Genomic DNA, 15,571 nt, shown 5'->3' with positions numbered 1-15,571 from the left:
TTTTCATGTGTCTCAAGGAATGTTCTAGTTTCTCTTGTAAACTGTTTATAGATGAATCCTATTTTTTATTCAGTATGTCGATCTCTGTCTTTTTTCTCTTTTTTTTTGGTAATTGTGGAAACATGTTTACAGCATAAATTTTCCCATCTTAACCCCTCCCAAAGATGCCATTCAGTGGGATTAATTACATTCATGGTTTATCAGTTCACAATGTTGCAATGACCAAACCACCATCCATTACTAGAATTTTCCCTTCACCCCAAACAGAAACTCTACACTCACTCTCTATTAACTTCCCATTACCCCTGCCCCCACCCCTGGTAACCTGTACTCTACTTTCTTTCTGTAATTATGTGTTTGCATATTCTCTGATATTTTCTTAGTGTTTACTATGGGGCTTACATTTAACATTGTAAATATATAACATCTCATTTGCTTCATTACCAGCTAATAGTGGTGTGCACAAGCTGTGTTCCTATACCCCTCCATTCCCCCACCTTTATGTTGTTTTGGTCACAGTTTACATGTTTATACATTATGAGTCCCAAGCCACAGATTTATCATTCTATTTTGTGCATTTGCCTTTTAGATCTTAGAGGAAGTAAAAAGTGGAGTTACAAACCAAAAATACCATATTACTGGTATTTATGTTTAGCCCTGTCATTATCTTTATTGGGGATCTTTTATTTCTTCATGGAAAAATATAGAATGCTTCACACATTTGTATGTCATCCTTGCCTAGGGGCCATGCTAATCTTTGTATCGTTCCAATTTTAGTATATGTGTTGCCAAAGTGAGCACAGTAATCATTTTTAATATAGGTGGATTAAACTCAGTAATTAAAAGGCAGAGATTGGTGCTCACTTCGGCAGCACACATACTAAAATTGGAATGATACGGAAAAGATTAGCATGGCCTCTGAGCAAGGATGACACGCAAATTTGTGAAGCGTTCCATATTAAAAAAAAAAAAGTAATTACTGATCAGGAAGGACTTCGGCCATTTTAGCTCTTTGTTTTCTGCATTGTCTTACATGTTTTTGCTTCATCCATTCCTCCACTACTGACCTTTTTTTTTGTATTTAGTTGATTTTTTCATCAACTACAATTTTGATGCCGTTCTTCTATTCTTTTCTGTGTATTTTTTAAAGTAAAACAACAATAAAAATACTTTATTAATAAAAAGTGCTAACCATCATCCGAGCCTTCAGTCAGTCGTAATCTCTTGCTGGCGGAGGGGCTCGCCTCGATGTCGTTGGCTGCCGACTGACCCGGGGGTGGCTGCTGGCTGTCGGGGTGGCTGTGGCGATTTCTTAAAATAAAGCAACAGTGAAGTTTGATGGGCCCTTCCTTTTGCAGACGATTTCTCTAGAGCACGTGATGCTGCTTGATAGCATTTCACCCACAGTAGCACGTCGCTCAGAATTGGAGGCTGCCTCTCAGAGCCTGCCACTGCTTCATCGACTAAGTTGATGTGATACTCTGCATCCTTCGTTGTCGTTTCACCAGTGCTCACAGCGTCTTCACAGCAGTCGATTCGCTCTTCGGAAACCACTTTCTTTGCTCATCGTAAGGAGCAGCTCCTCACCCGTTCAAGTTTTACCCTGAGATGGCAGCAATGCAGTCACATCTTGGGCTCCACCTCTGATTCTAGTTCTCTTGCTGCTCCTGTCACATCTGCAGTTCCTTCCCCCGCGGGCGTCTTGAACCCTCCCAGTCCCCTGTGAGGGTTGGAACCGGCTTCTTCCAACTCCAGGTTACGCTGGTGTTCCGACCGGCACGAATCCCGGTGTTCTTAATGGCGTCAGGGTGGTGAATCCTTTCCAGAAGGTTTTCAGTTTACTCTGCCCAGGTCCATCCGAGGAATCACTCCCCGTGACAGCTGTAGCCTGGCGACACATTATTTCCCAGACAAGACTGAAAGTCAAAATGACTCCTTGATCCATGGGCTGCAGAATGGGTGCTGTGTTGGCAGCAGGAAAACAACGTTCGTCTCGTCGTGCCTCTCCAGCGGGGCTCTTGGGCGGCCAGGGGCATTGTCAGCGAGCTGTCATGTTTTTAAAGGAATCTCTTTTTCTCTGAGCACTGGGTCTCAACCATGGTCTTAAAATATTCAGTAAACGTTCTGGTTTGCTAAAGCTGCCAGAAATGTAATATACCAGCATTGGATTGGCTTTTACAATGGGGCTTTATTAGTTCACAGATTTACAGTTCTAAGACCATACAAGTGTCCAAACTAAGGCATCAACAAAACGATACCTTCACTGAGGAAATGCCAGTGGTGCCTGGAACACCTCTGTCAGCTGGGAAGGCACGTGGCTGGTTGCGTTGCTTCCAGCTTCCGATTCCAGTGGCTTCTCTTTCAGCATCTGTGGGTTCTCACTTAGCTTCTCGGGAGCAAACTCTGGGCTTCATCTCTTAGCTTAGCATCTCCAAACGTCTTTCCGTCTGGATTGCCAAGCATCGGGGTCTGTGTCACTTCTGAGCTCTTTCTCCCTGAGCTCTCTTAAGGACTCCAGTAAGCTAAGACTCACCTGGAATGGGGGTGGTGGTGTCACACCCTCCTGGAAATAATCTAATTAAAAGATCCCACCCACAATAATACTGCACCCACAAGATTGGATTAAGATAACTGTGGCTTTTCTGGGGTATGTGACAGATCCAAACCAGCACAGTAAACTGTGTTGTAAACAGATCCCAGGCTTTGTTGTTCCATTTTAGAGCACGGGCAGAGTCGATATAACATCATCCTCAAGAGTCCTAGGGTTTTGGGAAGTAAATGAGCACTGGCTTTAACTTACAGTCACCAGCCACGTTAGCCCCTGACAAGAGAGGCAGCCTGTCCTTTGAAACTTTGAAGCCAGGCATTGAAGTCTCCTCTCTCGCTATGAAAGTACTAGATGGCATCTTCTCCCAATAAAAGGCTGTTGCATCTACGTTGAAAATCTGTAGTTTAATGTAGCCACACGCGTCAGTTGTTTAGCCAGCTGGGTCCTCTGGATCACGTGCTGCTTCACCGCGAACTGTCATGTTATGGCAACAGCTTCTTTCCTTAACCCTCTGTTAGCTTCAAACTTTTATTTTCCAGCTTCCTTACCTCTCTCAGCCCTCATGGAATTGGAGTTAGGCTTTGGTTTAAGGGATTAGGCCTTGCTCTGGATTAGGCTTTGGCTTGAGGGAACGTTGTGGCTGGTTTGATCTTCTATCCGGACCACTCAGACTTCCTCCATATTGGCAATAAGGCTGTTTCGCTTTCTTAACATTTTTGTGCTCACTGGGTAGTACTTTTCCTTCAAGAACTTTTCTTTGCATTCACAACATGGCTTTCTGTTTGGCGCATGAGGCCCAGCTCTCAGCCTCTCTCGGCTTTTGCCGTGCCTTCCTCACTGGGTTAATCATTTCTAGCTTTTGATTTAAAGGGAGAGATGTGTGACTCTTCCTTTCACTTGAACACTTAGAAGAAATTGTAGGGTTATTAACTGGCCTAAATTCAGTGTTTCTATGTCTTGGGGAAGAGGGAGGCCAGGGGTGGGTGGGAAGGTGGAATGGCCGATCTGTGGAGCAGACTGAGCACACAATTGAGTTCTCCGTCTTATATGGGCACTGTCTGTGGTGCCCGAAACAATTACAATAGTAACATACAGGATCACAGATCACAGGTTACCCTAACGGATACTATAGTAATGAAAACGTTTGAAATATCGCCAGGATGACCAGAATGGGACTCAGACATGAGCTGAGCACGAGCTGTTGGAAATTTGGTGCTGATAGACTTGCTTGATGCAGGGTTGCCACAGATCTTCAATTTGTAAAAAACACAATGTCTGCGAAGCGTGGTAAAGCAGACACCGTACCATGAGGTCTGCCTGTACGAGCCCCCTGCTCCTCCACAGCTCCATCCCTTCCCCTTTGTGTTGCATTGTCACAGTTGGCATCTTTATATGTTGCGTGCTCTTTTACACTCATATAATTATTGTTTTACATATTTGTTTTTAAGACATCTAGAAAAGAAGAGAGAAATTGCAAACCAGAAGTACCATAATCTGGCTTTCGTACTTACCCATGTGGTTTCCGTTATCGGTGTTTATTTTTTCTTCTTATGGCTTTGAATTACTGTCTAGTGCCCTTTCCTTTCCACCCAAAAGACACCTTTTAGCATTTCTTGTTGGGCAAGTCTAGTAGTAACAAATTTCCAAGCTTTTATTTTCTGGGAATGTCTTCATTTCTCCTTTATTCTTGAATTCTTGGTAACAGATTTTTCCTTTCGGGATATTGGATATGTCATCCCCCTGCCTTCCAGCCACCATGGTTTCTGCTGAGAAACTGGCTCTTAATTGTGTTGGGTGATGGGTCTCTTCTCTGTCACCAGTTCCAAAATTAAACTCCTTGTCTTTGTCTTTCTACATTTTAACTGTAAATGTGTCTTGGTGCGGACCTCTTCGAGTTTATCCTGCATAGAGTTTGTTGTGCTCGCTGGATGTTTTCTGCTCGTGACTTTCTTAAGATTTGGGAAGTTTCTGGCCATTATTTCTCCAGTTACTCTCTCTGTCCCTTTCTCGCTCTCATCCTGCTGGGACTCCTGCAATGCAGGTTGGTGCGTTTGATGGAATCCTCAGGCTCTGCAGATTTCTTCATTCTTTTTCCTTTCTGCCTTTTCAGATTGGATAATTTTAGTTGCTTGTCTTAAAGTTTGTTGATTCTTCTACTTTTTCAAATCTGTTAAGCATCTCTAGTGAATTTTTTATTTCAGCTATTTTACTTTTCAGCTCCGGAATTTCTTTTTGGTTCCTTTTATAATTTTTGTCTCCCTATTGACGTCCCCTGTTTCTTCATACATCATTCTCCTGATTTCTTTCATTTGTCTGTGGATTCCTTTAATCATTGAACATATTTAAAATGGTTTATGTAACATCTTTGACTAATAATTCCAGTGTCTGGACTTCCTCAGAGATGGTTTCCGTCCATTTTTCCCTGTGAATGGGCCATACTCTCTAGCTTCTTTGTGTGTTTTGAACTTTTTTGTAGCAAAGTGGACATTCTTTGTTTTGTAATTGTTTCCTCTGGAAATCTGAGTATCCCGCTGCTCATGAATTGCTGATTTTTGCTTCTCAAGGGCTATAGTTGTCTCTTTAATCACTTCTAGACTATTCTACAAAGTCACTGCAGTTTCTGTTCTACTGTCTCTTTCGTCAGCCTGTGACCTGTCGGGGGTTTCCTTAAATATTTGCTTTCCAAAAAAAGTGTTTTATCTTCTTAAATCTTTCAATGGCCACCTCCTGGGAAGCCACTGAAGCTGGCAGCGCCAGAAAAAGACATCTGCACTGGTCCCTTAGGTGATCCCCAGGCAAAGATGGCACCCCACATTCTGGGCGGCCAGGCCCTTCCTGCCCTCCCTCACCAGGCACTGCCCTAGCACGGCTGCCGTCCTTCAGCTCATCATGTCTACTCAGGTCCACAGTTGCCAGATAGTGGGTTCTGGTTGTTTTCCCCAGTGTGACGGCTATTTCAGTGGAGGCACTGGTCCCCTTCCAGCCTCACCTCCATCTTTGGGACTGTCTGAAACTCAGCAACACGTGCCGCTTCCAAAAGGCATTCGTGCGCCACCTGTTCACCTGATGTTCTTGTTGAAAACGTGGGACCCAGCCCACCTCAGGCCCTGAATCACTTGGGCGATCCTGGCTGGTACAGTTTAACCTATCCCCAGGCATGCACCTTGCACCCTGGAGACACCGACAAGGTGGGCTTTTGATGCCCGATGACCCCAGCTGGCACTCTCCTGCCCCCAGAACTGTGCCCCTGAGCTGCTGTCCCGGGCCCTGGCCTCCCTGATGGGTCACTGGCTTTCAGTCAATGGCCTGGCTCCCCCACATTCCCCATCATCGAGACAGCCGGTGGTTTCAAAAGCACCTCCTGGAGCCTGGGATCCTGGGATCCTGGTGTGTTCCAGGAAGGCAGGTGTGCTTGCTGCCAGCTTGAGAGGGGATAGTACCAGGCACCTCTCCAATAGAGGGCTCTCAGGGAGACCTTTTCAACGCCCGCATGCACTTTCCTAAATCTATCTTAATAAATTGTGTTGCTGCCACAACACACAGTGCCCTGTGCTCTCTCATGTGGGTGACGGCACAGACATGCCCTGGTCCCACCCACGACTGCTCACAGCGCAGGTGCCAGCCTCAGGCCTAGTGTCTCCACAGTTCCAGGAGGTAGCAGCTCCTATTTGCCCAAGAACACAGCCAGGGAACAGTGGAGTCTGGAGCAGAGGCCAGACCCACCGTCAGCCAGCAGCCTTAGCAGTGCACAGGCAGCTCCACCCCCCAGTGGGGCCGGGCTGTGTTGAGTTCTGGAAAAGGAGAAGGTGAGAGACTTCATCTTACAGGCGCACTGTTCACCTGGGGTGACTCACCTCAGGGTGCTGGGTGACCGTTGTGTGCTTATGGCACTGGGCCTGGTCCCAGCCACACCCTCCAGCGGGGCCCAGGTCCCACACACGTGGGGGCTCAGAACACACAGGCGGGTGGGATCGGATCATGCTGGGTGTGGGGCTCTTTCCAGGTTCCACCCAGAGCCTTCTTGAGAAGTTGAAGGGATCTTTCGGAGCATAATCTAAGTATTCTAACAGTCTTCTTTGAAAAGCTAAGCAGTGGGGCCCCGGGTGCCAGAGAAGAAGGAGAGTCTTGGTAGCAGCTCAGTCCCGCATGCATCCACGGCTGAGCCGGAACATCCTCTTTGCGAAGCAGCACCAGAGGACCCCACGGGATTGCGGCTTTCATGTTAGAGCTGCCCGGACACTGTGCTGGTTAATAATTCTTAAAACAGGTGTGCTTCTGAAGTAGTGAGTGGAGCATGTTGTAAAGGAACTGTATGAAAGGAAGGCTGAGTGGGTGCCGTGGCTTGTGGCCTCGGCTCTGTTGCTGCACGCGGCCGTGGGTCAGGCAGGCTGGCTGGCCGTGCGGGCATGGGGTTTCAAGGCGGGTGATCGTAGGAGTGCAATCTGCTTTTGGTGCCCTTTTCTGAAATCTGGGCCTTAGAGCTCCTCTCCATGGAGGCCGCGGCTGTGGCAAGAGGGGGTGGCTGTGTCCTAGCAGCAGGGAGTGTACCCAGAACTAGCTCCCCAGGGGGAGGAAGAGCCGGACAGCATTCCAGGATTTAATCGAATTAGTAAAATGAAAGCACATCAATTCGGGAAATCAGTGGTGGGCAGAGAGCTGCCCGTGCCACTTGGCAGCTCTGGGGTGGGCCGAGCAGACCTGCTGTCTTCTGCAGAGTGCAGGGGTGAGGGTGCAGGAGGCCGGGGTCTGATGCCGGGGGTCCTGGCCGAGGTGCCCCTGGCTCTGTGTGTGCCGGCGAGGCCTGTCCTGTGGGGTTCTCTGTGCAACTGAGAATCCCACAGTTAACTTTCGGAGGTTTTCTTATGTTGCTAAAACACAGAGGTAACCTGGGTTTTTCTTTCCTTTTTATCTTATTAAAAGTATAAATATGTGATGCGTCTTTGGAATTAAATCAATCGAATGTTTAGGTTGCAGAGAAGGTTCTGTACCTGTTGACTCCTAGAGAGTCAGATGTATTGAGTTAGCCTAACGTGAGACCTTATCGAGAACCAGATATGTCAGAGAAGTGGAAAGGGCTCCTCCGTGCTGAAGGTAGTCTGCTCTCCGGAAACACAAGGCAGTTAAACCAAGGAGGGTTAGAACGCACTTAAAACCGAAGTCTTCCTTGAGAAGCATCAAAGAGAGCTGAACAGGTGGGGACGAGTCCGCGCCCACGGCCGGCACCAGCTGGGACCCGGGACCCCAGTGGCGGGCCTCACCCCGTCCTCACCCCGGGGCCCCTCGGTGAGCTGCTGCCCGGCCCCCACTTCCCACCCCCCGGCTGGCTCCGCCGATGGTGGCACCTTGTGTGTCCCGCACAGGAAGAAGAGGGCGAGGACGTGGACGTGCCTTCCCTTCCTCCCGGGATGGGCCACAGGCTGCCCCCTGCCCAGGCGTGGCGGCACTTCCCGGCCCGCTGCCCGGACGCGGGCTGTGCTGGGGCGCGGGACATCCACGAGGAGAACCCCGAGAGCATCCTCGATGAGCACGTGCAGCGGGTCCTGCGGACGCCGGGGCGCCAGTCCCCCCAGTCCCGCTCACCCGACAGCGGGCCCCTGGCCAGGCCGCCGGGGCTGCTGAGCGGGGCCGCGCCGGGGCACGGCAAGCACGCGGCCGGCCTGCACCACCACCGGCACGTCCACCACCACGCCCACCACGGCCCCGCGAAGCCCAAGGAGCAGGGGGAGGCCGAGGCGGCCCGCAGGGCGCAGGGCGGCACCGCATGGGGGACGGGGCCTCGCGGCCACCCCGAGAGCGCGGGCCCCGCCCCCAGCGCCCCCGACGGCCTGGGCTACAGGTGAGTCCCCCGCGCTGGGCGCACCTCTGCGCCCCGAGTCGGCCGCCACCCGCTCTCCCCTGGGGCTGTGGCTCCTCGTCTGGCTTCCTTGTTTGAAACATCCCCTCTCCGGTTATGTGAAGCCCTGAGGGGGGAGCTGCCGCCTCAGACGTGGCCCCCTCCCCGCGGCATCCGTCCGTGCTCCGGCCTCCGCTCCTGGCAGGGGTCCCCGGCGGCCTCCAGGGTGCGGGTGCGGGTGACTTGAGTCTTGCTCCCGCAGCGGGAAGGCGAGCGCCCCCAAAAGAAGCGCCAGGAAGACCGAGTCCGGAAAGGTTGCCAGCGCCGAGGCCCCGGGCCCCACGGAAGAGGTGGAGAAAAACCAGAAGATCATCCAGTGGCTCATCGAGGGCGAGAAGGAGATCAGCCGGCACAAGAAGAGCGGCCACGGGTGAGGCCCGGGGCGGGGGCGGGCGCTGGAGCCTCGGGCTCCCTCTTCTCCCGGGGGAGCCCCTGGTCCGAGCCCGTCGGGATCCTGCGTGGGGCCGGGTCTCCTCCCGGGCAGAGCCTGACGGCGGCTCCTCTCCCGCTCAGATGGGGCCCAGGAGCTGGGTGGGGAATGGTGAGGGCTGAGGGTGCCGGTATGTCCCTGGGGCAGGGGCCGCTCCTCCGGGTGCTCGTCACAGAGCCACTGGACCGCCGGGCCCCGGCTCAGCAGAGCGGGCAGCCCCCATATTCCGCCTCTCCCCACTGGCTGCGTGAAGTCCAGGTTCTCCGTGGGCCAAGAGATGGGGAGACCGGGCTTGGGGCCGAGGGCGGCCCCCCACTGTGGTCTGAGCCATGGCCAAGGGCTGGTGCTTCCTGGAGCCCCAGGCAGGGTGGACGTCCCAGGGCTACTGGGTCCCCTCAGGTGGAGGTCAGGACAAGTGCCAGTTCCCACAGGGGAGGAAACATGCCGGGATGTTCAGTGGAGGTTTCTCGATCGTGGTGGGAATTATTTATATTTTCTAACTTGAATTTTCTGTGTATTCCAGGTTTTCCACAATGAGCTTTTACTTAATCTCAAACCTTTTTGAAGTACTAAAAATGATTTCTTTTTCTTTAAAAAGAAGTCTTTTCATAGTATATGATATATATTTCAAAGTTATTCTTAGAAATAAAAAAGTGTCAGAAACAAACGTTCCTGTAAAGAGGTATAAAGGGGACGTGTGCAGAAAACTGAATGGGCTGGAAGCGTCCCTCCTTCCCTCCTGGAAGAGGCTCGGGAAGGACGAGGGGGTCCTGTCCCGGGGCGTCCTGCCTGCAGCGCTGGTGCCGCCACGCTCTCCCCTCTCGCCCTCCAAGGTCTTCAGGTGTAAAGAAGCAGCAGGCCCACGAGAGCGCCAGGCCCCTGTCCGTGGAGCGTCCTGGGGCTGTGCACCCTTGGGTCAGTGCTCAGCTCCGGAACTCTGTCCAGCCTTCCCATCTCTTCATCCAAGACCCCACGATGCCCCCCAACCCGGCCCCCAATCCCTTGACGCAGCTGGAGGAGGCCCGCAGGCGCCTGGAGGAGGAGAGGAGAACCAGCAGGGCACCCACGAAGCAGAGGTGGGGCTGGGTGGGCACGGCACCTAGGCAGTCTGACAAGCCAGGGCTGAGGTGCCCCCTGTGTGCGTGCTCCGGCCACCGTGGGATCTGGGGAGAGGGCCGGGGGGCAAGCCGAGGTTGGGGTCCAACGTGGGGAGGAGCGAGGTCGGCCGGATAGATGGGGTGCAGGTGGCCGCCAGGCTGGGGGTCAAGCCGGGGTTGGGGTCCAACGTGGGGAGGCGCGAGGTCAGCTGGGTAGATGGGGTGCAGGTGGCCGCCAGGCTGGGGGCCAAGCCCGGCAAAGCTCCCAGGGACCGTGGCAGGATGTGGCCTCATGGACGTGCCTCAGAGAGAGCTCAGCACTGGGGCCCTGCTCTGTCTCCAGGGGAACCCGGAGCCCCAGGCTCAGGAGGGGTCCCCGGGTGGCCCAGGCCAGACCCAGCCTCAGTTGCATCTCTGCCCCCAGGACGAAGTCACAGAAGAAGGCCGGTGGTGGTGGCGCCCAGCCGTGCGACGGCGTCGTTGTGGCCTACTACTTCTGTGGGGAGCCCATCCCCTACCGGACACTGGTGCGCGGCCGTGGGGTCACCCTGGGCCAGTTCAAGGAGCTGCTGACCAAGAAGGGCAGCTACAGGTAGGCACTAGGGCAGCGCGGAGGCCATCCACTGTGGGGGCTCCGTGGTGTGGCCCCTGCCAGGGGACACTGTCAGCCCTGGGGGGCCGGGCACAGTGGGCTTCCCACAGCTCATCTGTTGGCCTCAGCTCCCCTTGTGCTCAGGCACGGCTGCCACCCCCACCACCATGCGCTGAGCACTCAGAGCAGAGTTTTCCAGCAGATGCTACTCTGGGGGGTGCCGCAGGAGTCTGTGGGGACCCAGTCCAGGGCCGTCTTGCCTCCCAGCCCCTCATCAGCCCTTCACTAGTGGGCGGAAGGGGCTTAGGGCAGTGCCTCCTCCCGCCAAAGGCCTCCACGGGAAGCTCAGCGGAACACAAACCCGGGAGGCCCCCTCCCACAGATTTGGGGCTTGGCAAACACACACCAAGCAGAACTGCCTCGAGGGCTGGGGCGCTGGGGGCACCGGGGGGGGGGAGTGGGCAGACTCTGTGCCGCTCTCACCACCTGCCACCCTCACTGCCCCCGCCCCTGCTGGCCCAGATACTACTTCAAGAAGGCGAGCGACGAGTTCGACTGCGGCGTGGTGTTCGAGGAAGTGCGTGAGGACGGGGCCATGCTGCCCGTCTTCGAAGAGAAGATCATAGGGAAGGTGGAGAAGGTGGACTGAGGGTGCTGGGGTGATCCCCACCCAGTGTGGGCAGCCCCCACTCAAGGGTGCCTTGGCCTGGCCCCTGCCCGCCCTGCTCCCCCCCCGCACAGCAGGGACCAGGCCTGGGTCGGCAGGTGGGCTGCCTGTGCCTGCAGCCACTGCCCGTGTGTGCTGTGGGCCCCACGGGGCACCGGGGACCAGCCTGGGGGGGTCCCTCCGCTGCTGACTCCAGAGCCCACCTAACCCCCTCGAGCTGGCCCAGCGGCTCCAGGCCCTATGGGGCCCCTGTAAACCATGTGCCACTGAGTGCCTTCAACCAGCTCGTCTCGCCGCCACGGAGCGATGCCAGCAACAGTCCCGTGCCCCTGGGCAGTAGTGGGCACCGCCCCTGTGACCGACCCCGTGGGTCCTGCCTGTGTCCAAAGGGCCCCTTGTAAATATGTATATTCTCAGGCCAGGCTCGCGAGTGGCTGCCTGGGCATGTTTTTCATGCGCTGACTTGTACAGTGATCTTTTCAAAGGTACTTGGATAATAATGGAATAAACCCATCTTAAACCTTTTCCTGCCTGAGGAGTGTTCCGTCCGCTGGGGTGGGGTCAGGTGGGCACACTGCCCCAGGCCTCAGGCAGAGCCTGGCACCGCCCGTCTGTCCCTCCCTGCCCAGGGGCTGGGCATCCACACCCCCCACCGTCAGGATGGATCGGGCCGGGAGGCCGAGGGCTTGCGGGGACGGCCACCGGGCAGCCTCGCCCAGGAACCACACGCAGTCGGGACGGAGCTCTTTATTCACAGCTGCGCGGTGACAGGCTGCGGGGCGGGGCTACAGCTCCTCCCTGGGCCCCGCGGTGGGGTCGGGGGGCGTCTCCTGGAAAGGTCGGGAGGGTCTGCTCAGAGCGTCACCGTCGGCCACAGACCAGCCGTCACCTGATCCCCGGTTCTAGAGAGGACCTGGACCAGGGGCGCGGGGACACCCACCGGGGAGGGGGCTCCTGGCTCCTCCACGGGCAGCGCGCCCCCATGATCCAGGAACTTGGAGAAGGTCTCCAGATCCCTGGCGCTTCTGTACTCGATCACCTGCAGGGAGGAGGCCGGGAGGACAGGCCCCGCCCCTTCCCGGGGCTCCGCCCACCCCAGGACCTGCCCCTTCCCACAGGCCCCGCCCCTTCCCGGGGCTCCGCCCACCCCGCGGACCTGCCCCTCCCCACAGGCCCCGCCCCTTCCCGGGGCTCCGCCCACCCCGCGGACCTGCCCCTCCCCACAGGCCCCGCCCCTTCCCGGGGCTCCGCCCACCCCGCGGACCTGCCCCTCCCCACAGGCCCCGCCCCTTCCCGGGGCTCCGCCCACCCCACGGACCTGCCCCTCCCCACAGGCCCCGCCCCTTCCCCGGGGCTCCGCCCACCCCCGCGGACCTGCCCCTCCCCACAGGCCCCGCCCCTTCCCGGGGCTCCGCCCACCCCGTGGACCTGCCCCTCCCCACAGGCCCCGCCCCATCCCCCCCCCCCTCCCGCAAGCCACACAGCCTGAGGGGTGCGCGCTCCAGCGGGAGCAGGTGGGCCCTGCCTCATCCCCATCCTACCCCCGGCCACAGCCGGCCTCACCTTCCGGCCTGGCCCTGCCGGGAAGAACTTGAGGGTGGGGAAGCCGTGCACGGCAAAGGCCTCCAGCTCGTTGGCGGTGGCGTCCAGCTCTGCGATGACGAGATCCTCGCGGTCCCGGTACTTCTCAGCCAGCGCCTCCCAGGCGGGGGCCATCTCCCGGCAGTGGGCGCACCAGGGCGCGTCTAGGGCGTGGGCGTCCAGCCTCGGTCAGCAGGACGCCCAGCCTCGGTCAGCAGGGACCCACCACCCTCAGCACTCACAGAACTTGACGAACACGTTCTTGGTTTCGTCGAACGCCACCTGCTCGAAGTTCCTGCCCACGAGGGTCTTGACAGGCCGCTGGTCCCAGTCGGGCGGGACCTCCTGACTCAGGCGATAGGGCTGTGGGGGGCGACCCGGGGCGCTCTGCAGGGGCCACACCCCGGGCCCTGCCCCAGGGGCGGGCAAGCGACTGACCTTCGCCTCCCCGCTGAGCACCGCCCGGCAGAAGGCGGTGACGGTGGCGGCGGTGACGGGCGCCCCGGCCTCGGGCGCGAACTTCCTGGTGGTCTCGATGTTGATGAAGCGGAGGGTGGGCACCTCCTGGGCCTTCAGGCCGAAGTACCGCAGCACGTGGCCGTTGTCCGCACCCACGTCCACCACCACAAACAGCACCTGGCCGGCAGCGGTGCCGTCCATCGGGCGTCCCCGAGCCCCCCGCCGCCCACCCGGCCTAGCCAGTACCTGTCCCCGGAATGGGGGGGCGGCCTCCCCGAAGGCCTCCAGGAGCTGCCCGTGCTCGGCCAGCGTCCGGTTCACGAAGAGCAGCAGGTGGTTGAGGACCCCGGCAGCGAAGATCCTGGGGGACGTCTGCAAGGAAGGGTTTGTGGTCAGGGCCCCGACGAGGATGCCCCCAGTGCCAGATACCCCCCCATGTGGCCACAGGCCCCGCAGCTGACTCACCTGGCTGCTGAACTCCGTGACCAGGTGCATGCTGTGCGTGAGGAGGAAGCGAGCCAGCTCGGCGGCGTCCAGGCCAAGCTCCTCGTCCACCGGGAAGTCAGCGCGGCCCTCGTCAAACTGGACCACGGCGGACATCAGCGGGGCCCAGGTCGCACCTGCGCCCGCCCTGGCCCCGCCCACCCCGCCCCACCTGACCCCCCCCGCCTGGCCCCGCCCACCCCTGCCCCACCTGGCCCCGCCTCCCCCACTTGGTTCCGCCCATCCCGGCGCCGTCCCCGCCCCACCCCACCTTCTTGAAAACGACCACGGTGTCCTTCGTGAGGCCAAACTTCTGGAAGAGCTGTGGCCGGTCAGTGAGGCCAAAGGTCAGGTCCAGGGCATCCTTGGCCAGTGCCAGGAAGGTGGCCACGTCCTCGTCTTGCAGGTCCTGCGGGCACCCGGTGAGGCTGCCTGGCCCCCAGGTCCCCTCCCGCGGCCCAGCCCCGGCCCCCGCCCACCTGGAAGAAGCCGATGGCGACGACTTCGTGGGTCTCCATCAGCGCCTGCACGTCCTCCTCATCCTGCAGCCGCGCGGCGCTGGGGCCCACCCGCCGTCTCAGCCACTCAGCGATGCTCTCGGCCTCTCGGGGGCCTGTGGGGGGACCCCTCAGCCTGGGCCACGCTCCGGCGCGCCGGCCACCCCCAGGCCCCAGCGCCACCCCTACCTGTGTACTCCTCGGGGTGTGTCCTGTTCCCGTCCCGGAATAACTTGAGCGTGGGGTACCCGGTCACTCCAAACTCCTGGGTCAGCTCCGGCTCCGCGGGCCCGTCCACCTTGGCCAGGGTGGCCCGGGCAGACTCTGCAGCCAGCAGGGCGGCGGCCTTGCTGTACTCGGGGGCCAGGGCCTTGCACTGCCCACACGACGGGGCATCTGGGGGGAGGGTTGTGAGTGGCCCCCCACCCTCGCAGACCCCTCATCGGCCTTCCCATGGCCATCCCTCGGGGATGGTCACGACTCCTCCTTTAGGAGCCCGACCTGAGTCCCAGCCCCTTCCTCAGGGCACCCCAGGCTCGGAGCTCCTGGGCCAGCAAGCCCCCAACAGAGAGGCTCCTCCCTGCTCTCCAAGGCAGGGGTCAGCAAACTGACCGGCTGTCGAGGTCTGCCAGCCGAGAACGGGTTTTACATTTTTAAAGGGTTGTAAAAAATAACACAAAAACCCGCGAGAATGTGCCGGCCATGTGGCCGGCAAAGCCTAGATCATGTACCCTGGCCCTCAGCAGAGCAGGTGTCCACCCTGCCCGAGGCGTCGGGCGACTCCCCCCAGAAGGCCCCCAGGTGGTGAAGGGGCAGCGCAGGGCGGGGGGCGGCGGGGAGTGCGGTCCACCCCGGGCCCAGGCAGGACACACCAGGTCCAGCTCAGCCCCGGGAGCCGCCACTGCTATTTGTGGGAGCCGGAGGGCAGGGGGTGCAGCGAGAGTGGCCGGGTTGGTGTGGGAGACCCCTGCGTGCCGGGGCCCACCCGCCCCTGGGGCACTCACAGAACTCCACCAGCAGGGCGGGGTGGGCCTGCAGGGCCGGGCCCAGGGTGTGCCGGCTCAACACCAGCACCCCGTCCTCCTGCAGCTCCTCCTCCAGGGGCTCCCCCAAGGGGCCCCCAGGTCCTGACTCCGGCCCCTGCGGGCCTGAGGCCCTGAGCAGCGGCAGCAGCAGCAGCACGGGCAGCAGCTGGCGGTCCATGGCGGTGCCTGCGGCCCGGGGCGGGGGCAGATAAGGGGGCCGGGGGCCAAGCAGCAGCCGCCACGTGGCACCCGGGCTCTGGAGGGGAGATAAGGCCCACATGGGAGGGGGAGGCAGAAAG

At 58.2% G+C, this 15,571-nt stretch overlaps 2 protein-coding genes and 2 non-coding genes across 4 annotated transcripts in view; 2 read left to right on the top strand and 2 right to left on the bottom strand.

The window, feature by feature from the left end:
• Window positions 1-11,752, top strand: part of AXIN1 (axin 1) — a 65,557-nt gene extending 53,805 nt beyond the window's left edge. Inside the window, exons 6-10 of the mRNA XM_037814266.1 lie at window positions 7,909-8,384; window positions 8,644-8,811; window positions 9,705-9,947; window positions 10,393-10,560; window positions 11,083-11,752. Coding sequence (XP_037670194.1) covers window positions 7,909-8,384; window positions 8,644-8,811; window positions 9,705-9,947; window positions 10,393-10,560; window positions 11,083-11,209 — 1,182 coding nt within the window. The 3' untranslated portion in view covers window positions 11,210-11,752. The remainder of the gene's footprint in view (window positions 1-7,908; window positions 8,385-8,643; window positions 8,812-9,704; window positions 9,948-10,392; window positions 10,561-11,082) is intronic.
• Window positions 698-801, bottom strand: LOC119518339. Its single transcript, XR_005213729.1, has one exon. It is a non-coding gene; the product is annotated as a U6 spliceosomal RNA (small nuclear RNA).
• Window positions 857-963, top strand: LOC119518336. The gene has a single exon (XR_005213726.1). It is a non-coding gene; the product is annotated as a U6 spliceosomal RNA (small nuclear RNA).
• A 237-nt stretch (window positions 11,753-11,989) lies between the features above and the next one.
• PDIA2 (protein disulfide isomerase family A member 2) lies at window positions 11,990-15,552 on the bottom strand. Its single transcript, XM_037814225.1, has 10 exons — window positions 15,252-15,552; window positions 14,437-14,643; window positions 14,230-14,363; window positions 14,022-14,159; window positions 13,733-13,849; window positions 13,514-13,639; window positions 13,247-13,444; window positions 13,051-13,171; window positions 12,791-12,972; window positions 11,990-12,266 (listed from the first exon to the last, which is right to left on the bottom strand). The coding sequence occupies exons 1-10, from the start codon at window positions 15,550-15,552 to the stop codon at window positions 12,081-12,083; spliced, it is 1,710 nt and encodes a 569-aa protein (XP_037670153.1). The 3' UTR covers window positions 11,990-12,080.
• Window positions 15,553-15,571: the final 19 nt, after the last annotated feature.

The sequence above is a fragment of the Choloepus didactylus genome, chromosome 21 (genome assembly GCF_015220235.1).
Source record: "Choloepus didactylus isolate mChoDid1 chromosome 21, mChoDid1.pri, whole genome shotgun sequence".
Classification (NCBI taxonomy): Eukaryota; Metazoa; Chordata; class Mammalia; order Pilosa; family Megalonychidae; genus Choloepus; species Choloepus didactylus.
The sequence above is the reverse complement of the archived record's forward strand: the minus strand, read 5'-3'. Positions and strand labels throughout refer to the sequence as shown.